Genomic DNA, 24,980 nt, shown 5'->3' on the forward strand with positions numbered 1-24,980 from the left:
CCAACCATTCTATAATAACACAGTACTGCGCAGCAACTTGTTATGCGTGTTAAAATGGATTGACAAATGACGGGTTGTTGAGGTGCACCAAACGCGCTTTTACCTATAAATAATTTAGGTGCTCCTTAGTGTGGAAGGGTGATAGAGTGCTGATATTTTAGTATGACGGTGTCGTGACAAGGTGCACCGATTACGGGCAACAATAATATTTTTATTTATCATATAATTTATACAACGCACCATATTCGTGTTATTGATATAGATATAGTACCATCATACCAAGACAAAAATGATTTTCGATCCGTTTTAAAAATGTTTGGTGGTCAGATGATAGTATAATATCATAATTCATAATAATTCGTGCGTATTGTTTCTTATTATTCGTGTATTATAGTCGTCGTTGAGCTCGTCGCGGGTCGCAGCAGCAGCGTCGACGGCGACACCGACTCTGACGACCGCCGCCGCAGTGACGGAACGCGCGCGCGTCTGCGCGACCAATGAGCACGTCCGGGGCGCGACCAACCTGGTCCAGGGCCCTCCTACTGACCAAACGCGCCCGCCACCGCCACAGCCGTCTTCGTCAGTATTCGCACGGAGACGACGAGGAGACGAACGCGACGCGCGTCTCTTCCGCAAACGAAAACGCATTTGCAATCGTATTCGCCTAATAACGGTTTCGATCGGCAGCCGCTCGTTTGACGGGTAAAAATACGAAACGCGCGTGCAGAGCGTATAATTAAACGCGTTTTATAATAACAAACATATGAGATATATTCGTGCAATAACTGTTCGTACATGAGCGCGATTTCGCCGCGCCGCAGCTCCGATCCGACCTCGAAACAGTCTCGCGCCGGTCACGACACTCCTACGCAGGTAGGTACACAGCAGCTGCAGCACGCCGCGCCGCCGGCGTTGTCATCGCATCGAAACGGATCGTAACCGCATCGTCACGGCCACGGCGGACTGCAAACCGACGATGACGTGCGCGTTTCACTAGACGGTGCAGGTTGTCCGGTGGTGCAGCGCGCGAACGACGGCGACGACGACGACGACGACGACGACGACGACGACGACGACAACACGCGCGGCGGCCATCGCATGTCGTACATGTCGCCGAGGGACGTGATCGGCGTCCGCGCCGCCGGCAGCATCAGCATGTCGCCGGGTAGTTGCATGGAAGCGCTCAGCGAGAACTCGGCGTCGAGCGCGGCGGCCGCGGCGGGCGGCTCCGTCACCGTGTCCGACTTTCTGCAGACCAAGCGCAGCCTATCGTTCTCGTCCGAACAGGTATCGTGCATGTGCGAGGCCCTGCAGCAGTCTGGCGACGTCGAGAGACTGGCCAGGTTCCTGTGGTACCTGCCGCCGAGCGAGCTGCTCCGCGGTCAAGAGACCGTCCTCCGGGCCAGGGCTCTAGTGGCGTTTCACAGGTAAAAACTGCACACCGCAGCTCATATATACCTATATACATTTCAATGTCTTATAACAATAATTGTTGTGTTTATTTATCGTATAAGTAGAGTTACTTGCGCGTTTATAATTTCGTATTCAACGTCGGTTATTAATTATCGATGGAATATCACACAGATGTGTACCTACAGACTTCGTTACTGTATATGTATATATATATATATATGCATCAATCGCATGATTACTAATTAATGATACATATTATGCTGGGTCTGGATTTTTAGGTTTTTATAAGTCACCCAAGCACAATATGCAGTTTTATAAGTGAAAAACAGTAATAATAAGATTTATTAGCTGCTAAGGAAAATAGAGCTTACTTGTCTAGCTGATAATAGTTTGTCCTTCACATTTTTAATTGATAAACTAGTTCTCACTATCACAGTGCTATAGATTAAGGGGTTGCTTATTTATACACCGATAAATAATTAATTATATGTTTTCAAATATATTTCAATACATTTACTAATCAATAAAAAAAAAATCTCATAAAAAATATTATTTTTTCAAAGAAACACAATTATATATTTTTACGTATTTATAGGTAACTTATTTTTCCAATCGTATGTTAAAATTGTAATAATATATTATGTTTTATAAGTCTTAAAAAAAAAATGAGCACATACAGTACGATTTAAGAATAATAAATTCATTCGAGTACTCATCTCTTCAACAAAAAAATGTTTATAATGCTTAAAATTGTAAAAAAAGCTATTTAAATACCATTTTTATTAGAGGTAGTTGAGGAGGGTGAGTAAAATATTTGGAACTATAATACTAAGGGTATACACAGGGAACGAAATTCTTCATGAGTTTTTTCATCATTTTGTAATGCAATATTGATGTATTATATTATAATATATCATTTCAAAATCTTAATTGTGCCAGTGAATTTGTTCTAAATTTAACAATATTTCGCTTGATTTTTCGGAATAATTTTATATTTGTAACTTATAATATAATATTTAATACCATCGACCAAAATCGATTGTTGTACACGTTTTGCCCATCAACGACATTGCAATATAAGCATAGTTGTACAAGTTTCCGTATATTAAATAATATGTATACAATAGTATGTTTTATTGTTTTTGTTGTAACCCGTTCAGAAATACCCGGCACTGTTCAAACGAGTAGTTTTTTTTTTTTTAAATTTTCGTTTCGTATAAACACGATATTTAATGTGCACTCTTAAACTCATTGCTGGTCATAAAACAATATATTTTTGTTTCTTTTCTGCTTGCTCTAATATATAACATTAAGTCTAAGTCTAGTTCGTTTTCCTTCTAAACGACCCTCTTTGAAAAAACAAGGTTTTTAAAATCCGTTTATTACGGATAAGTAGAACACACAATAATTATAAATGTTTCCGATAATAAAAATAAAAAACTACATATAATGTACTAAAAATGTATGATAAACGTAAACAAAAAATTATCACATCGACTTATTTCTGGATTCACGCGTTTCAAGTACGGCCCAGTTCTAAAAGTTTATAGCAATTCAATTTTAACACAGTAATAATAACAACAACGACCTTTTGTTCGTGAATTATTATAACAATAATAAATATGAAATATTTTTGTCCAGTGACCCCGGATTGAAATGGGGTTTTTTGAGACATACTATAAGAGATACTGAGCGCTAAAACACATATTTTTTGACGATTTTTAATTTTGACCTTTTAACCTAGCTCTAAAACCAAAATATAATGAATTACAAGTTAAAAGTATGTTTAATTATGTTAACATTTTTTATGTACCTATACCTACAATAATACACAATATTTTCTTTTAGTAATAATAATAATAATAATAATAATAATAATAATAATAAATACATTTCGCACTATATAAAATATTGTGCGCATAATAAATTAAAATTTTTGGTTTAATACTTATTAGTTATAATGTACAAACTTGACTCTAAAGTCAAATAACGCTACGTTTTTTTAAAATAAACCATTACATCGTAATTGCTACGATATAATTAATTTATGGAAAATTCCATTAATTTGAATAAAAATATCCCAATTTATAGAAAACTATTCATTGTACATTTGTATGTTGTACCCCTATTGTAACTAATATATATGTATAATTTTAGTTAAAAATAATGAAAGTTACTCTCCAACAATTATTACTCAAAATATATAAGTTGAATTTCTAATTGTTATACTTATTGAATTGTACTGTTGTTTTTAATGGTTTTCTAAAACAGTAATGTTACATAGGTAAACTGCAGTCGAAATCTATCTATTATTTAAGTTTTACTATACCAATTTAAAACCAGTGATTAATCGTATGTACATTTTGATGAACTTTTTCTCTAAAAGTGTTTTGAAATATAGATTCAAATCTTATAGATTCGATAATCTTAGAGATTTTAAAGTAAACGCCACGATTAGATTTATTGGACCGTGTGTTACATCTGAACTCGAATCGACAGAGTATCTGCGTGCATGAAACGTAAATTTTATGTAGGGGTGTAAATATACACTATATATATGTATATGTACAAGTATACTGTATACAAGTAAACGTGTCATAATGTATCTATACGTAAGTTTTTTTTCAAACTAAAGAAAAAACACATTATTTTAAAACAAATATTATAGATTCCTCGCTTATGCTCAGAATCTAATACGATGTTTGTTAAACGTTCAGCTGTCACTATGTACACTCTCGCTCGACGATTTATTGGAAAACATATACTCAAAAAACAACAACGGCATAATAATATGACCATATATCTTTTAAAATTATTGTTGTAGTGACTTATCCATTCGGCGTAAAAATTGTAAACAAATGACAGGTGTTGTTAAAAACGAAAATGTTGATAAATGTGCACACTATTTACTGATTGTTATTATACATCATTAATTTGTATACGTAAAATATAAAACTACAATTTCCGGATATCGAAATGAAAATTTTGTTTTGCCACATAAAGAAACTAAAATATATTATAAGAAATAATATTATACTACAGTGATGATAGAGACTTTGAGAAACTGTTATTCAATACTGTCAATCATATTCAGTAAATTTTAATGATAATCTATGAACTCTAGTAACGAACCGAAATATTTAGTTTTTATAATATATATAAGGTTTGCGGATTATTGAATTTTAAATGTTAAAAATATGCAATTAAAATTACAAAAAATTTTCTAAAATGATTGAGGGAAAAAAAGAAATATGGCATTTGATATATTTTTTTTTATGTTTTATGTCTAACGCCAAATAATCACATATTATAGAAGTAAAAGAAATTAAATTAATTGATCTAAGTGATTTCAGAAATATTTACTTATTATTATTGTTTATCTACAAAAATAACTCAATACGTACATATAATAAATATTGTGTGGTGAGTGTCTAGCTATGTTTGCTTTAAAATAATGATTTATTTGAAACAAAATAAATTAATAATTATCTTTATTGTTTTTTATGAACGACGTTCTTCAATTATTTATTGAAAACTTTAATAAATAGTAGTTATTAGCTATTAAAATACCATTGTAGATATATTTTGTTAAGTACTTAATTATTTTAAATTAAGTATTTACTCATAAAAAAATGTTTACAAATGTAATTTAAAATTATTTAAAAACATATTGTTATGAATAATAGCAAATACCTTATAGCAGGATAAATTGTTTGTTTTAATTACTTTAGTGTTCATTATAATTGTTACACGTTCAGTATGTATTGTTATACCAGTCATATGCTATGTACCTACTTTATACTATTATGTTTACTTAATAATTATGTATCATTTGGTACTTCGATTTGAATTTAAACATAATATAAAATTAATAATTAAAAGATTAAAATATAATAAAATATTTTAATCCATCCATGTGTCCAGTTATTATTTGTTATTACTTAAAATTTTTTTTTTTTAACCGCTAGGTCATAAAATTCGAGCAAAACCATATAATATTATAGGTGTTCTTATTTTGTTTTCGAGTTCATAGAATTTACCTCTAACATATCATACATGTAATTCTACGATATATTTTTTTATACTTGTCATTTAATAGAAAATGTACTATTAAAGATAATTTTTCAATTTCATGATTCGATTAAGACTATGTTAGAATTCGAATAATCGATTAATATTTATAAATTCCCTAATTAGGGAAATATTATAGTATGTAATTATTACTAAATCTACTATTATACAATTTATAATTTTTTAATTTGTTTTCGTTTATTTTTTTTTCTATAATTTATTTATTGGTAAAGAATTTAATAAGTACTATTAATGGTAACAATAATTTAAAATAAGGTATACATTATATTAAAATATTTTAACACGTATTGTTTATTGTTAAGAACCACGGGTTTTATTCATCAATGTTACCTATTGAAATTTCCTTAAAACATTTTCTGTCAAAAATGTAGATATATAGTACAATATGTTTGTATAAAATGATATGCGTACCGTATTGAGTACTGCTATTAACATGTTATTTTTTTATTTCGCAATTCATTAAAACGCTTAAGGTTAAATTAATTTTTTTTCACTTGAAGTAAAAATATTATAATATTTTACATATGATGGTTTTTTTTTTTTTTTTAATAACGGAAACGACGAAAACGTAGGTATTCACATTCACAGACATCTAAACGCCAATATATTTCCTGACAGACGTAGCATATTTTTTTATTTTTTTATTGCCAATTCTCACGCCGTTTTTTAAGTTTTTTGCTGAAGTAAATGTTTTCATCGATAAGCGGTATTAGGCTAACACTTAATATGCATGAATGTAATAAAATAATAATTTAAAAACCAGAATGCATATATACTATTAAATTAAGCATTATACGCGAAATTTCGCAAAAAAAAAGTATGTTTGTCTAACAATTTGGTGTGCTTAAAAAAAAAATATGAACCGGAAATGCACTAATGTAATAATGACATATCTACGCTTTAGTTGTTAACGAAAAAACATAAATAATTTAATAATGCGTTAAACGAACAAAATACCGGATAAAGTGAAGATAATGGTGCAGATGATGTATAAAGATTGAAACAACCATCATAATAAAAGATCCGCGAACAAAATCGAAAGGGAGAAAATAAAAAAGAAGGTGGAGTAATTTGGATATACACTTCTTACGTTTAGGTATTATAATAGAAAACCTGAAACGAGATAACAACACGATGTGTTGCTATATATGTTTAAAAGTAACCCTCCTTCATCCTTCTTCATCCTTACCCACAGCCGCCTATACAGAGCCAATAGAATGGAATGCATTATGTATATACCTACTTGGAAAATAAATTGTAAGGATAAAAATTACTGGTTTTTTAAAAATCCTGTATGACATAATTTGGCATTAAACAAGTTGTCGTTCTCGCGAGTCTCTAATATGGTCAGTTGTTCTTACACTAAACCTACCTCTTCCCCAATTCCTATAAAAATTATTTTAGTAAATAAATGAATATAAACGAGAAAAAATATATCCAAAGAAACTTTAGCACTATTAGCATATCTTCCCTTAGATCCTCCCTAAATAAAATTTACTTAACATATATGTACACCTATATATATATATATATTACTTAATGATTAATTAATTACAACAATAATTGTTTATATTGAACAGTATTTTAGGCTTATGAGTAGTACATTAAATATATTCATTCAAACTTAGGAGAATACCTATTTAGTAATTTATTTTGCATAAATTAAATCGTATCTATATGATTAACTCGAAGTAGCGCACAATGCGGTTAAAAAGTAAAAACCTAAACAAATGTATGCAATTTGACTCGTTTATGATTTATAAAATATTTTTGTACAATAGACCTCGTAGATTCTCGGTGATCTTTAAACAAATTCTACTACAATAACGTTGTACGTGACCAAAATACTCGAATTAATTGTATAAACAAAAATTTACACGGATTTTACAAAAAAAATTTAATAAAACCCGTATTCACTTGTTGAAAAAAATCTCATGTTCATTTTTAAGTAAATGAAAAAATAAAAACACATTATGTTTTAATTAAAGACGTCATAAAATTAATCAGATAAAAAACTAATCCATGTAATTTATGTAATATTTTACGACTCTAAACAGCTGAGTATATTTTATTCAATGCGATATTATATGACATCATTTTTATCAACAATATATCGAATTATTATTTATTATAGTCAAAAATTACTGAAAAAAATATTTAATAATGAATTTGGCAATACAAACACCTCTGGTTACATTTAACCCAATAATAGTCTATTTATAATTGTATGCATATTATTATATTATATACGAGTGTACAATCGATAAATGTAATAATGTAATAATTATACGGATTGAGTGAAAATGGTGTAATCGCGATAAATTATAAAAACGGATTAAAACGAAATTAATAAGTGCAATTATAATAATATTATATTATACATCGGATGATGGTGATGTTAATACGCATACCAATTAAATTTTTATAATATTTTGGTATCTGTATACTTTTTAGTCATTAACTCATAACTTATAAGTCACAGGTCCGCACTCAAACATTGCATACGTGCAAGCTGTGTAAGTGTATACTAATACCTATCAGTGGCGTAACCGGAATTTTTATTTGAGACTGACAATTTTTGATGTAGGTATAAGTAGTGAGGATATTAACTATAGAACCCCTTAGTTTAGTATGCTAATATTGCGTGGGTATATAATATTTTAGACTTATGCAATGACCTTTTTACAATAAGTTACAATTTCAATATAATATGATCACATCTTAGTTATTATACGCTTAAATATTTATAGTAAGAAATATATTAAGTACTATATAACGGAACAATATACTTAAATAGCGTATTATAATTTTGTAATTGTATATTATATGTTTGACGTTTGTTGAACATAAATTGTGCAAAGTATAATAAGAAAATTTGCTTAACACCAATATCCTAAGTAATTCTTCTATTTATATTAACAATTAATATATATTATGTTGTATATACTTGCGCTGTTGCAGGAATGCATTCCACGAGCTGTATGCCATACTAGAAAGTCAAAGCTTCGACTCAAGACATCACTTGCAGCTCCAGCAGCTATGGTTCAAGGCGCACTACCTGGAAGCAGAGAAGATCCGCGGCCGATCGCTAGGTGCAGTGGATAAGTACCGGTTACGTAAGAAGTACCCGCTGCCAAAGACAATATGGGATGGTGAAGAGACCGTGTACTGTTTTAAGGAGAAGTCGAGGAACGCGCTGAAGGACTGTTACCTGAAGAACAGGTATCCAACACCGGACGAAAAACGAGAACTAGCACGGCGGACGGGCCTAACACTCACGCAAGTCAGCAACTGGTTCAAGAACCGGCGGCAGCGCGACCGGACGCCCCAGCAACACAGGTCAGTAATAATTATTTAGTTAGATGGTCATTAAGTTGCGAGATCGATCGAAACGTCAAAATTGCGTGCTAAAAACAAAACAAAACAACTTTGTGTCGTGTCATATCGCTTCTAAAAAGATCGTCGAGTTATTTTTTAAATTTTTTTCACTGTTCAAACTTATAAGGTTGACAAGACTACGGTCCTGAAACTCAAAATTGTTAACTTTATTTTGAATCAAATAATAAGTAGGCACATAAATTAAATTAAATCATGATAAACTATAAATATAATAAACTTTACATAACCCATGACGGCCTCGGCATGCATTTTGGATGAACCTATTTAGTGGCTCTTTTAAGCCCAATTACATACCTTTTTATATCAAGACCTTGATTAAAGATTAAATACCTATATATTCCACTGTTGATTACTCGATTTTGGATAGTCCAGATTAGTTTATGTCAACAATAACGATAATTTCGTTAAAAACAATATTTGTTTTTGTACTCGATTCATAAAAACTGTAAAAACATAATGCGTAATTTTAACGCAACAGCGACAAGTAAAATACGAAAAAGTTTAATTTAAGAATTACATTAAGAAACGGTAAAATCTAACTAAACCAAAATTATTATCTAAACTATTTACTACAATAATAGTGAATTTCAAATAATTAAATCAAAATTATTAATTTAATATGAGTAATCGTTTAAAAATAAATTGTTCAAAATGTTAATTTTGTTTGGCTCCTCTATGACCACGACGATATAATCCGTCAAAATACGGCGATTACGACTACTTTATCTGATTGTTTTTAAAAACATTATTTTTTTTTGGATAATTATAAAAACTAGAGCTTTGATTTAATTTACTTAGCATTTATTAATGATATTCAATCTTTATAATGATTAAAAACCTTATAGGTACTTTTTATATTTTTACTTAGCCATTCTTTACACAAAGTATTTTTGTTGTAATATTAATAAACGTCTCAACAGATTGGTCATATACTATTTATATATGTCACCTACCCCGATACTCTTCCGATAATCATCAACGTTATTATTACACGAATAATGAAATTTACGATTCTGGCATTTCTCACTAATCTATAATCATAATATAAACGTGTGATGTAATTTATGTAAAGACAATATACTCTAAAATAACTATATTAATCACGTAATCGCGTGTTGTTATTCTGTTATAATTCACATCGCTGTGACGGTGTAATATTAGAGTTAGGTATTGTTATTATATAAAATGTATTACACACATTTTGTGTTTAAAGTCAACAGTTTACGCGCTTAAAAAGTGTTTCCCTTTATATTCATATGCAATTGGACGTCAAACAAAAACGAAACAGTATTTTTCACACACGTCGCGTAAACAGACCTGATATTGTATAATAAATAATAATACTATAGATTAAACTTAAACATACATACATATTTAATCCATGATAATACTATGATAATAATAGTATAATTACTTCTTAATTTCGCCGCTACACACCATCGTGATAATAACTTTGTACAGATAATACGGAACGTTTCAAAAAAGAAAAAAAATCGAGATTTAAAACATTTTGAAGATGTAAACAGAACTAAATTGTTTTGAACCCGTTTTTGAACTATGAAAAAAAAAAAAATTCGTTTAATTGTTTAATTTGTTTTTGGTTAACATAATTCACAGAATAATGGTAAAACGATCGTCTGCGCAACAACGAATGGTGACTGACAGTATAGTGTTTATATTATTATGTACTATCAAAGTTATTATGAAAACATACAAATATACATACGTTATACAAGAATAAGTTATCGTTAAGGAAATAAAAATGTAAATAGGTAGTTGAAAATTCACGAATGATATTATTTATTTATTTCAAGGCTAAATTATTAATGATTGTTGTTGTTTTTTTTATTTTCTTTGCTTTACTATAGTACCTATGTTTACGCCACCATTTAAATGTATAATATACTGCACAGTATATTATAACTGCAGTTATACATATGTACATATAATTAATATACTTAAATATGTGCATCAATAAAATCAATAACTCGTGAACTCATAAAGGTTTTTAACCATGTTAATATTATTTTATTTTTTTCGTAACAAAGTAAAAAAATAGGATCAATAGTTATTTATATATGCATATATAATATATCTTATAAAATGTAACTATAGGTATACATATTTAAGTGTATACAAAATAAAAAACCAATTAGCCATTAAATTAATTACAGTATTCAATATAATTCATATAAAATGTTTTGTGTACATAAAACTAACGAAATCTATAGAAATAATTATTAAATGTTAATTCTGTTATATTTTTATTATTATTTCCTGAGATACGTTATTTAACGTACTCAATTAATATTATTGCCGTTTTAGACCACAATTATTTATTTTTTTTGTTCAGCACACAGTATAATAATGAATATATATAGTTTATATGATTCGAATGAAAACGTTTTATTTGTATGGTTAACCAAGAATTTAGTTATATATGCAGACATTATGTTTTACCCTAAATTACAACATTTCGAAAAGATTGACAAAAGCGATTAGTCAACTAGTCAATTGCATAACACATGTGTAGCATAAAAATTGACGTGGACCAGTCCTAAATGGAAAACCATAAGACCAGACTTTTTCTCCAAAATTCCTATTCGGGACAGAATCTCATTAATAATTGATGCCATACATTCATAAGGACCGATTTCAAAATACGCGCATAGCAATATGAAATATGTTTTTCTGGTTTAAATTTAAATAACGACTCTATAGATATATTTTATAACCCACTAACCCAGTAGCGTTACCAATCGACTATTATAGTAACCGCATGTTTATTATTAATACCATCATACGTGCATATAAAATATTATACCTAATGTTTTAAAATTTTTAAATAATTACTTATTTCAAAATCATTCTTGACCATTTGTAAAATCAAAAAAATCAACAGCCATGTTAGTTTCACACAAATGGTAGGCTTTCAGGTAAGCATGTGTATAGAGTTATTCACCAACCATGCTCATTGCTCATTGATCATCGACAATTTTTATGTATAGATACTTAAGAACCATATTATGTTCAAATAATTAAATTTTTTCTTATAATTTAAGAATTGTTCTGTGGTGATACAAAATTTGTTGTTTCAAATAAAATCAACGTTTTACACTGCAAATTTTTAAGCAGATGATTTTTTTTTCAAACGTTAGCATATATAAATCAAAATTTAAACGAATAGTTTAAAATTTAAATAATGAACAATTTAAATGTATCTATGTATACTAAGGAGTAAGGATGAGATAGTCCTTAAAAATAGTTTTATGAATTATGAAATAGATATTATGTATTACTGAATCTATATTAAAAACTAAAAAGTATTTATTACTCTCAAAAATGTTTACAAATTATAAAATATTTTTAAATTAATATCAATTACTCTTTTTTCAATAAAATTTTCAAATCATCATAGCTCTCATGGATCGAATATTGTAAACTTAAATTCGTTATGAATTTATTACTCTTAATTCAAAATGCTAAATAACTCAAAAATTTCCTCTTCAAATTTCGATATCGATATATCAACATTTTCTAAAAATTACCTGATTAACAATTTACAGGGAAGACTTTGGCTATCATTTTAAAAACGATGTTAGTATCGCTAAAACTCATAAGATGCTTCTTAAATGATATAAAAATCTAAGTGCCTACTTGAACATATGGCAATTAAGTAGCTTTATTAAAAAATCCTCACAATTTCATTAGGGTTATTAAAAGAAAAATGAAGGTGAGTAGTATTTTTAGTGAATTGCTCTGTATATAATTTGTATGTCTATGGTTTTGGACGTGCGCGTTTATATGCTATACAGTTATTAGTCTATAGTATAATGATATGTATTAGAGGCATATAGTTCTACACACTAACCAACAATACCTAAAACATATATATATACATTTATTATTGTATAACAACTACCTACGAAAACAGGGAAACTTAAAATATTGTATTAGGTGGGAGAAAAAAATATTAAAATCTTCGTAAACGTCGTCGTCGACAACGGCGGCGGCATAACGTTTCCGTAAAGAAAATCAAGCAGTCGTGTTTGCCATTAAACGCATATATTTAATATATAGAGTGACGGGGGCGGCGGGTTGTCCGACGGTCAAGCCCGGTAGTACAAACATATAATAACAGTGAGTGCCGACTACCGAGTTTACGATGTTATTGTGTGTATATGCGCACACATGTAGAATATATTATATTATAATATATATATATATATATATATTGGTATGTGTGTGTGTATGTTCAGTATTTACTCCGTGTCCAAAAATTTACGAGAGAGAGAGAGATCATGAAAGGTATAATATATAAAGAGAGGTCTAGGGAAGTATATGTGTAGAGTGAATGAGAGAGACTGAAAAGAACCGCGCGTCCCTTTTGGTGGAACACGTGTTTGCTAATCACACATTCTTGTATTTCGGCGTCCGTGACAAATTACCCTCCACCGCCGCCCCACAACAGTCGTCGCCTGAGCCGTTTACGCGCACTCCGTCCGTCTGTCTAATCACGTTGTTACCAGATTTGCTGGGTATATACAGATTATCTAGTCGTTCCCCGTTGTTTCAACCACTCCTACCACCATTTCACCCTAATGTCGTCCTTACACCATTGCTTCCAAAACCACTCTGCACATACCCTCCCCTGTTCTTATACTCAACAAAATCCTTTAGAACGATCCCAATAAAACATATTGATTTGTATACATGTATATAGTGCAAGTAACTATTGTACCGTACTACAGTTGCCAGTTATATATCGGTACGGCCAGTACCGATAATATGTGAAAATTATTTCAACATTAAAATTATATTTGATCATGTCAGATCTTCATGATACAGTGATACACCATGTGTCTCTTAATTTTGAGTAGGTACTCGTATATACATCATTATAGATGGAGTAAGACGACGATCTGTCTAGGTCATTGCACATATTTTATAAATTGTTTATGTAACGAGAAAAGTACAAAAACGAGTAGTTTACATTTTATTCATGTGAACAAGGTTATATATACATTATACAGTTAATTTATACATTAACCGATATACTATGAATAAAGAAGGTACCTCTATAAGATCTTATTGATTTAAACGCCTAGATATCTAGAAATTACCTTAGATCACTTTTATTAAGATACCTATAAGTACTGCAAATCATAAATTGATAAAAAAAAAACTTAAATTATTAAATTCGTTATATTTATGTAACTGTCGAATGATTCAATTTTACAGCCATTAAGATGTTTTTATTTTAAGATTTTTACGAAATTTCAAATTTATGCAAGTACATAATAATAATTTAAAATTGCTCATTTCTCACTAAAATATAACGTATAAAGCTTGAACTACTCTAAAAAGTATTATAGGTGTATTGGTTTACACATGTAATAATCACATTTTCATTCGCTACAAATACTGATATATATATATATATGAGTATATATCATATACAGGACATAATATCTATTTGATTTTTTAACAATTTTGAATTGAATAATAAATAAATAATGATCATAAAAACTTTGATCGAAGGTAAAATAAATTATGAAAAAATAATCCTATATTCGGAAAAACAAAATTATACAGTATACATAAAAAACTATTCAATTATTATTCCATGCGTATTTTTTTTTTCTTTAATATTTAGTTTGCTTGAATAACCGGAAACGGATACCATAATTTAACAAAAATAGAATAGGTACATTGTCATCCAGTTCGAAAAATGAATCAATATGAATCATACTTTGTATAAGTATGAGCTGTATGAACTATAGATATATCATCATATTATTATATTTATTACAAATTCATTTAAAGATGACACTACACCTGCATTAAATTTGCTCTCTCCGTCTTACAAGTGCATAACATAGTAAATCTACGCAACAGTTAATATTAAGCTTCGATATTTTAAAAATTAAAGTGAATTTACTTATTTTGAAACTTAATTAAACATTACATTACCTATGTTTGCGAGTTATGAAAATTTTTAAATTGTGCTATTATATAAACGCAAAACTCGCTAAAAAAAATGAACTACCTTGATAAAAAAATCAACACACAAACACAAATAATATTCTTATCACTAAGGTTCATTATAAGTCGATTCGCCCCAATTTTTAAAAATTACGAAGTTAAACGTGAACTGCTCAGCATAATATTTGCCGTATGTTACGCACTTGTATAATACGGAAACAATAAATACGAATGTATATTATGGTCCTCTTAATTTTATTATTTTGATTATACAAAAGAATGCCCAGCTAATTACTATATTATACTAACTTCACCGTGCCTGCCTCGCGTTCAGTTTTGAATAGTTATTAAATGGATTTAGAAATTTTAATGACAGAATTTCCGCCCTGCCCACTGCACCCTAAAGAAAACAGCATTATATAAATACACACAGGTACATCCTCTACCTATATTATTAAAACGGCGCTAGAGTTCGGTGCTAACGGGCAGCTGGATACCATATAAATTATATACATTTAAATGTACACACGTTATTAAGATTAACTATATATACATATGTATTATTATTACCCGCGGACTGACGATGCGGCGGTCTCCTCCGCGCCGTCGCCGACTATACAGTCTGCGGGAGTGTATATGTGCGCTTGTGTACGGTCGGACACGCCTACCGGAACGACGGCCGCGATGTCGATGATTAGAAGGGTGGCGACGATTCGACGCGCCGCGTGTTAAATAATTGAAAAGCTCACCCGTTTGCGTGATTTACTCCCCGCGGTGGCTGCAGGTGCGCTACGGCGTGTGCTGCGTCGTATACGACGGATAGACGGATATCTACTATGTACAAATTAGTATATTATGTTATTAAGCTATATCTAAAGTCCACGCGCCCATCTACCGGTATAAATGAGAAATGGAGGGTTATACAAAATGATTCATCCGATTTCAAAATGCTCATGAATGTTTAGTTTTTAGGTTGAGAGTTATATTTAATACAAAAGAATAATATTGCGAATGCATACAATAATAATTATGGTATACCAATAAAATGCGTTTTTGCGGCTTCATTCGGTTACACTTATACGAACTGCTACATCTAGTCGGAACTTAAATTCATTCCAACTAATAACCACAATCTTTATAATTAACTCCACTATGTTAGGTATAAGATCAGGCGACCTAAGAGCCTACAATTAATGTATAAAGATTTTATTTTTTTTTTAGAAGAGGGTTATTTAAGGAAGAGGGTGGATTATGCATTTTTCAAAACAATATTAATTATTAACCGTAGTATTATTTAGTATAAAGATGTTATTTATTATTGATTATTTGATATACAATAAATGTGTTCGTTGTGTGATATTTACATATACTTATTAATATATATACTAGTAATTGCGGGTATATAAAATTACTAAAAAAATATCCCCTTCACATTGAGCGTTTATTAAGTGGTTTAATGTAAGTTGTTGTATTTTGAATTTATCATAAAATTTTGACTGTCTAAAATGTATTGTAATTTTATTATACTATTATATGTACTTGAAGTGGTTATATTTAATCCATAATAAAATAGCTAGTCGTTGATACATACTCTAATATTACTGGCATTGTAACATTAATAGTAAAATGTATTTGTTTTAGAAACCACTCAATTAAAAAAATATATCGGTAAACTTTTAATCTTTTCTATTATTTTTAAGAGTAACCAAATTAACCAAAACAATTTTTTATCGTTTCAAAGTATTTATTAGTTAAATTTCAACTTTTAACTCACATTATACAATGGTCTAATACTCTAATACTCTAGTTTATTAATCTAATGGCCAATGGGTCATAGAGATGCATGCGCAGACCACTTTGCCTCTCAATTTAAATCCGCTGCCGTACTGATTTTTTGTATAGCAGAACTGAACTGCACTGATGATGCTCTGCTATGACAATGGCATGTTGTTTTGGTCAATTTTTGTATTCTAAGAATATTTACATATATAATTATTATTCATATCTAACAAATATTTAACGGTATCATAAATTATAAATAATTTATATAATTTGGTGGATAATTTAAATTGTAATATATTTCAACATTCGAATCAAACGGTATTTGCAGCACCATTGAAATATAACACCTGCAGCAGTTGTATTTTGATATAATTACATATTGTATTTGAGTTTATATTGCTGTGTATTATAAACGCGATGAATCTTTAGTGGGTCAAGTGCCAAACAAGGTTTGCGATCAAAGTTTAAAAAACAGTTTACACATCATCCTCCCCCCCAAAAATCTATAATTTTTGTCTTTAAAAATGTTCGTCTGTACAAAAATATGTCATTTTATATGACCCTAAAATTTGTCTGCTACAAAATAAAATTAGCTCTTTTAAATTTAATATAATATATGTATGTATATAATTTTGTAACCTATTAATTGCTACGAGTTCATTTTTATATAGTCACACAAAATACAATAATATTATAATGCATTGCCATAATGATTAAATAGAGTTAATACTGAAACTTTTATTTTTTATTTTACTGCGTTTAGTGCATTTATATGTTATCAAAGCCTTAATATTTTTTTTTTTAACTGAAAACAGAGAGGCCGCGCATAATTAATATTACTATTTTACGTGTAGGTGTGTAACGCGTATTATAGTGAGTACGCATTTATATACACGTATCGAAAAATAGATTTTTGTCATAATATACCAAATGACAATTTTAAATGTGTACAATTTGTAAGTAACACTGTTATAGTAATTTTTGGGCAATCGTAGTCTTGCAGTACCTAAATGTTCTAAACGTCTTAACACTCCATGTTTTCGTAGCAGTCAGTTCATACTTCATAACGATAAAATAACATTTTTTAATGTCTATCGTATTGCGGTTTATTGATTATTTTAACTCTTAACTTTTGAAATATTTAAATATATTAATTTTATAATTTGTACATCATCTATACTTAGGTTAAGAGCGTCGGAGTCGACGCGTTTTTAGTACAAAAACTTGACTCACGGACAAAGCTCACGACTCGTAATATGGTCATATTTTAATGTTTTTTTGTTTTTGTTTTTTTTTTTTTTTTTTGTAAGATGAATACTTTACACATATTGATTTTAAAAACTCGATTTAGATACTGTAATAAACATCTTTACTATATCAACAGTGATAGAGTATGTTACATTGTATTTTGCTGGTGTTATTTAAAATTATTTCGAAAATTGAAGTCCAATGCGATTTAGACAAAGTTTTCTCTTCTGTATAAAAATAAAAATAAATATCGAATCCCACTATTCTATGAGGCGTTATCTCGTTTTTCTTATAGTAATTTTTGATCGTTTTAACAGTCGACATAATATTATATTAATAATTTAATATAGATACAATATTAAATATGACCTTAGGCTATATAAACACATCATATCGCTGTGTACAGCTATATTATACGTCATATTATATGTGCGCGTCGCCGTCTGTGTTGTTTTCGCCTTCAAACCGTTTCCGCGAAAACCAAGTGATATACATATACTGTGTACATAATAACACCTATTCAATATTATTATGTATAGACAGACATTAAGCGTAATAATATTAAATTGTACACTGTCCGCGGTTTTACGACGAACGCACGTGCAACCAGGGATACCAAAAATATTCCGATAAAACAACTAGTCAAATCTTCGGTAAAATTACGCAATACCCTCCTACACGATTATATGTCAACACGCACGCGCATGCATAGACATAATATATTATTAATATACAGAGTGATTATTTTTAAGCAATCGTTTTTTTAGCAAATGTACGTGTTTTTTAGAACAAAATAATATGTTTACGCGATTTTAAACCGTCATACAACACAACAATAATAATTATTGTTTTCTAAGATAAATAATTATTATATAGGTAGGTACCTTAGAATTGTTTACATTGTAATAAGTTTTTGATTTCATGTTTCGAAGTAGAATATCCGAACCAATAGATAGTAATAATTAGTAATGACTTATGACTAAATCTTGAATTATTGGAATCGAGTTTGCAGTTTTACTTCGCTCGTCAAAGCTTCAAAAAAACGTATACATCAATTCAGCCCAAGTTGTAATTTCAACTTATAACTTATAATAATTTATAACATTCAAAGAATTTGATAAATTTTCATTGAAAAAATATTGATAGTGGGTTTCAATATTTTTTATCATAATAATATGTTAGTGTAAAGTAATCTGTAATACTTATTTTTCAAAGAACATTAGTGTATCATTTTCGAATATATTTTTTAGTGAACATGTTACAACATGTCACTTTCAACTTTAAACTTTTAATTATTGTAAAATTTGCATAAAATGTTTAAATATACGGGTTAGGTATCTAAGTATAGTCTTAACTTAATACAATAATAATTAATGTGCTTCTTTTAAAGTACCTATGAACTATTTTAACTCACTATTATAAAAGAAAAATGTACCTAATTGCAATTAATGATTTGATACCATTTTGCGGATCTGGAAATTCCGAATTCAAACAAGTAGGTACCTACTTCATTTACTAAGATTTTCATTTTATAATGATACGAATTATTATGAAATTGGCGTGTACACGTCATAGACTATTATTATTTTTATAAGTGAAATTCTCGAGTGATGAGACGTCTGCGCATGTATGCCGAATCGCATGTTTTCTCTTAGCTAACGAGTGACGACACGTTCATATGCCTACGGATTTTGTTCATTTTCCCGCGTACTTACGTTTGAAAATATGCGAACACAAATTATTATTAAACAAATTTTTTGTCGTCACCATAATCTTAGATTGTCCGATTATTTCTTAATAGTCAATACTCGCAGTGTCGATTAATTGATGTTTTTTTTTGTTTTGTTTATTTTTTTTTTAAATAGCAAATAATGAATCATCAATATATCGGTTTTTTAACAATTCTAATCACCGGTATCAATACGGGATTTGGGATTTCTCAAAAAACTCGTAATTTGTCCTATGACAATAATTTCGATGCGGCGAATGTTATGGTGTCTAATATTCTATCTCCTTGGTAAAATGAAGATAAAACCTTTTTTTTTTTTTTTTTAATTACCTATATCGTCGACTCATGGTTCAATAAACAAAAGAGTGTACTCCGTTCAGCAGTTTAGATGCATGATAAAAATACTAATAAAATTTTAAAATAATAAAAACAATATATTTCACGGGTCGGCGATGAGTGAGTTTGTGGCGTATGAGTGTGTGAGTGTGTGACCGGCCGATGAATGGTGTGGCGGAGTAGTGACATTATACATGATATGCGTTTTTCCATAATGCAATTCTCACGGAAGGCGTATCATTTTACAATGATATCGTACCTACACGGGAGCATTTTTCCCGCGCTTTTATCTCGCTCTGTTTCATAAATACTACCTAAATTATACGTATTTGCGTAACAATTAGATAGCTTGTCCGGTGCATCCGGTCTATTATTTGCATAACTACATGAAATATCCAATCAATAAAATGACGGAAAAAGATTCATTTTATGACATAAATATAAATCTTATATTTAGTGTAAGAGTCTGTGACAAATACGATTCCGATTGACATAGTAATAAAATATTTATTGTTTACAAAAAAAATAAAATCCTAATGCAACATACGAAAATAATTATAACAGGTTGATTTACTAACCATGCTCACCCCTTTTTTTGTTTCATAATGCACTAGTTGTTTAAAATCTGATTTTTCTTCAAGAATATCAAAGGATTATATTTTCAAATTCTTTATATTGTTTGAACTACCTACTATTTAATGACTACAGAGATGTAAACAGAGCCCAACTTAGGGGGGGGCTAGGGGGGCTGCAGCCCCGGGCCCCGATATTATTTGGGGCCCCGGGCTCCTGTTAATATTTAATTATTAAAGTGGCATTTTGAAATAATTGTATGATATTACTGGTTAGTGGTTACGTAGTTACGTTAGTCGCGTATCGTAATGGAATTTATGATTATTCTCTAATCGATAAAATAAGCTATTAAGTTTTAAGATAAAGTTGGTCAAAAGCACTTTATATTGTTATGATTACAATTTATCTTAACATAGGTACATTTTGATGGTCAGTTTCGCATTATTAGTACAATCGGTACACGGTACACTAGTAGGTATTCAGTCGACTGTCGTGATATTAAATTATTAAATTAGTTTTTAGTCGAGTTCGTGAGTTTAGTTTGTTACTAGTGTGTGCCAAAAACTATTGCAATTTAAAAATGTCTGATAAAAAAAGGATTTATCTCAGTGGTTATGCAAAACGAAAATTAAAGAAGGAGGCCGAAGATGCAGTAAGCAAGTTACCTAAATTAACTATTTTTTTTGAAATAGTGCAATTCATCGTAAATCAATGTTAATTTGGTTAGATCGTGTAAACACTAAAAATCGTATAGACAAAACTATGGCGGAACAAATTTTGAGTGAAAAAAAGTATTGGGTTGAAGTGTTGCGCCGTGTAGTAGCTGTTGTTAAATTTTTGGCTGTTCGTGGGTTAGCATTTGAGGGTAATGACTCGCGGTTGGGTTCTGCGAGTAATGGAAATTTTCTCGGAATTCTCGAAGTCATTTCCGAATTTGATCCCTTTTTAAAACAACACATAAATGAACGCGCTAATAAAGGATCAGGGAATATATCTTATATTTCGATGCGAATTTGTAACGAAATAATTGACCTAATGGGAAATGAAGTTTTATTAGAAATTATTAAGCAGTTACAAGAAACTAAATATTTCGGTCTAATATTAGATTCTACTCCAGATAGAGCACATAAAGATCAATTTGCTGTTGTTGTTAGATATTGTTATAAAGGGTTAGTTGTTGAGCGATTTTTAACATACATACATATATTAAGTCATACTGGAATTTCGATGGCCGAAGAAGTAATACATTTTTTGGAAAATAATAATATTAATTTGCAACATTGTAGAGGTCAATCGTACGACAATGCTAATAATATGACTGGTATATATGAGGGTTTACAGGCTCAAATAAAAAAAAAATGCAGTGTTGCTTTATTTGCACCTTGTTTTGCTCATTCCCTAAATTTAGTAGGGACACATACAGTGAAATGCTGTTTAGAAGCAATAAATTTTTTTGGTGTTGTTCAAAAACTATATGCATTTTTTTTGGCCTCAACACATCGATGGAATTTGCTTTTGACTGGTTTACAATCGGAAGAAAAAAATAAAATAATTGTTTTGAAAACTTTAAGTAATACTAGGTGGGAGTGTCACGCGGAGTCGTGTAAAGCTATTATCTTAAATTATGACCAAATTATATGTACATTAACGGATATTTTTGAAAATGTTAACGAAAAACAAGAAAATCGTCATGCTGCTAAATCAATAAAAAATAAAATGATAAAGTTTAAAACAGCTTTTATGGCAGTTATGTGGAATGAAATTTTATCGCAATTTAACAGTGTTAGTAAATACCTTCAAAAACCGGGAATAGATTTATTTACAGCTGTAAATTTATTAAAAGGATTAAAAACTTATGTTAGTTCATTAAGAGAGAAGTTTATATATTTTGAAAACAAAGCAAAGGAATTATCAACTAATATTTTGCCCTGTGGAGAAAAAATTGTTAGGAAAAAAAAATTCTCGGATGGTACAACAGAAGGAAATTCAAACTTATGCGAAATAAGGAAGTTTGAGGTTGATACTTTTTATGTTATTATTGATTGTTTAGTTACTGAACTTGATAAAAGATTAAACGCATATGATAATCTTTGTAGTATTTTTGGGTTTATTACAAAATTCGGTTCACAATTATTATCAGAGACTTCTGCCGACATATTCATTAGCACATTTAAAGATGATATTGATACAATAAATATAAGACAAGAGATTGTGCACTTTTCTAGTTATGTAATGCAGTTAAATTTACCAATAATTTCTCCTCAAAATATTTACTTATATGTACATGAAAATAATTTAAAAGAAGTATTTCCAAATGTGTACATTTCTCTGCGACTTTATTTAACTTTGCCAGTTTCTAATTGTGAAGCAGAAAGAACAAATTCAAAATTAGAACTAATTGAAAATGCCAGAAGAACGTCCCTTCATCAAGAAAAATTAAATTCACTCGTTCGTCTGTCTTCTGAAAGGGATATAACTAATACACTTGATTTTTCAAATCTAATTCAAAAATTTGGTGAATTAAAATCTAGAAAAAAACCATTGTCTTAAATTATTTAACAAATTATTTCTTTAATTATTATTTATTTTTTATTTTAATTTTTTTATTATTTACATTGACTATGTTGAAAAATGCATTGCCACTTTGACTTTGTATACAATGTATATGATGTATATAAGTAAACATTTGTTTGAATTAAAAACTGTACTAAAACTTCTTTATTTTTATATTTATATTTTTAATTGCATCGTTTTATTTATATTAATTGCCATTAAATAATTTTTTGTAGCTTTATTATGGTATAATTGATTTTTAATCCTATATAAAATAAATTGAATATAACAAATCTATATATAACATAAAGACTGCATTTATAATTTAAGTTGATAATAATAATAATGATAATAATTAATTTTGAGGCCCCATTAGAAAATTTGACCCGGGCCCCAAAATTCCTAAGTTGGGCTCTGGATGTAAACTTTTGTTTTTAAAATTTGAACGGCTTTACTGTTGTAAGTTATTTAGCAAATATATTTTTTGAAAATGTTGACATGTTAAAATCAATATTTGAACAAATAGTTATTTAAATTTGTGTATTAAGTATAATAGGTCAATAATAATAGACTTATATGGGTGATTTAAACATTTTAGTAATTAATATTGATCCAAAAACATTCATAATTTGTAAAAATGGTCCAAGTATAATAAATTATAGATTCAATATTACATATATCTTATAATTTTGTAAAACTATTTTTAAGGACTCTTATCCTCAACGTAATAGTTTTAATAACTAAAAAATTATACTTGTTTAAATTTTAAAAATATCCACTAAATAATTTACAGTTAAAGAAGATCATAAATCTATTTTAATTTAAAAATAGAAGTTTATATTACTATAAATATTTTTGATGTATAAAAAATCTCAAGAAATTTAAAATATGGTCTAAGGACATATTTAAGAATTATAAAAATCAGAATTTAAATAAATCTATTATTTAAGGAAAAAATAGAGATGAGCATGAATCACTCTATTAGCTGTGCATTTTTTCTTTATTGTCCACAAATTTTCATAATCTAAAATATTATGATTTGTGACGTTTACGAACGAATGCTTGATATAATAATAATATTGTTCACTGTTGCGGCTACCGCTCGACCTCAAAATTATATAGCACATGCATAATACAACAATGTTTCACGCATCCGAAATGACATGTATATAACTTAATAATATTATGTTGATTCGGCTATTAAAGTAAGGCGCACAATGTGCATTTAAGTAAATCAAGATGCACACATTGTGCATTGCACGGCGTTGCACTCAAGGTCGACGCTACCGCCATACGTTCGTCGAATATACGAATGTATATATTATAATACATAAGTAATATAATAATATATTCTATAGCATTGTTATTTGAACTTCATACCTACAGACTTTATTTGTATTTTAATATCTTTCCAATTTTGTTTGGTTGACTGATTTATTATTATTAATTGGCACTCATAAATTCCTCAACACAAACGGTAATCATGGAATGCTCATTGCTCGTATTTTACATTAGTCATATTATATTCAATTGAAATATTGAATATTATAGTATGATTATGATTAAATTTTGGTCATACGTTTACGAATAAGAAACACCCTAAACCATACCATTGTAAGAAAGAGTTAAACTATTTATAGAATATTACAATTTTTAAGTTAAAATAGATTTTATGATACAACCACATCCCTAGAAATCTCAACGTTTTATCTACCGTTTTAAATAACAATTCTCTAAATATTGGGTATTCGATTTTATTTTTTTAATGTACACACAATAATTGTAAGTATATAGGTATCTAAGTATTGGACTTGAAATGTGGTACATTAATAATAATAATATTATGCACAGTTTTAATTTTGTAAATAAC

At 29.2% G+C, this 24,980-nt stretch overlaps 1 protein-coding gene across 1 annotated transcript in view; it reads left to right on the forward strand.

Annotated features, from left to right (window-relative positions):
- Positions 1 to 604: 604 nt before the first annotated feature.
- Positions 605 to 24,980, forward strand: part of LOC112596490 (homeobox protein SIX6-like) — a 35,890-nt gene continuing 11,514 nt past the window's right edge. Inside the window, exons 1-2 of the mRNA XM_025342197.1 lie at positions 605 to 1,427; positions 8,467 to 8,844. Of these exons, the coding sequence (XP_025197982.1) occupies positions 1,099 to 1,427; positions 8,467 to 8,844 (707 nt within the window). The 5' untranslated portion in view covers positions 605 to 1,098. The remainder of the gene's footprint in view (positions 1,428 to 8,466; positions 8,845 to 24,980) is intronic.

This window comes from Melanaphis sacchari, unplaced genomic scaffold (assembly GCF_002803265.2).
Source record: "Melanaphis sacchari strain LSU unplaced genomic scaffold, SCAv2.0 Contig323_pilon_pilon, whole genome shotgun sequence".
Lineage (NCBI taxonomy): Eukaryota > Metazoa > Arthropoda > Insecta > Hemiptera > Aphididae > Melanaphis > Melanaphis sacchari.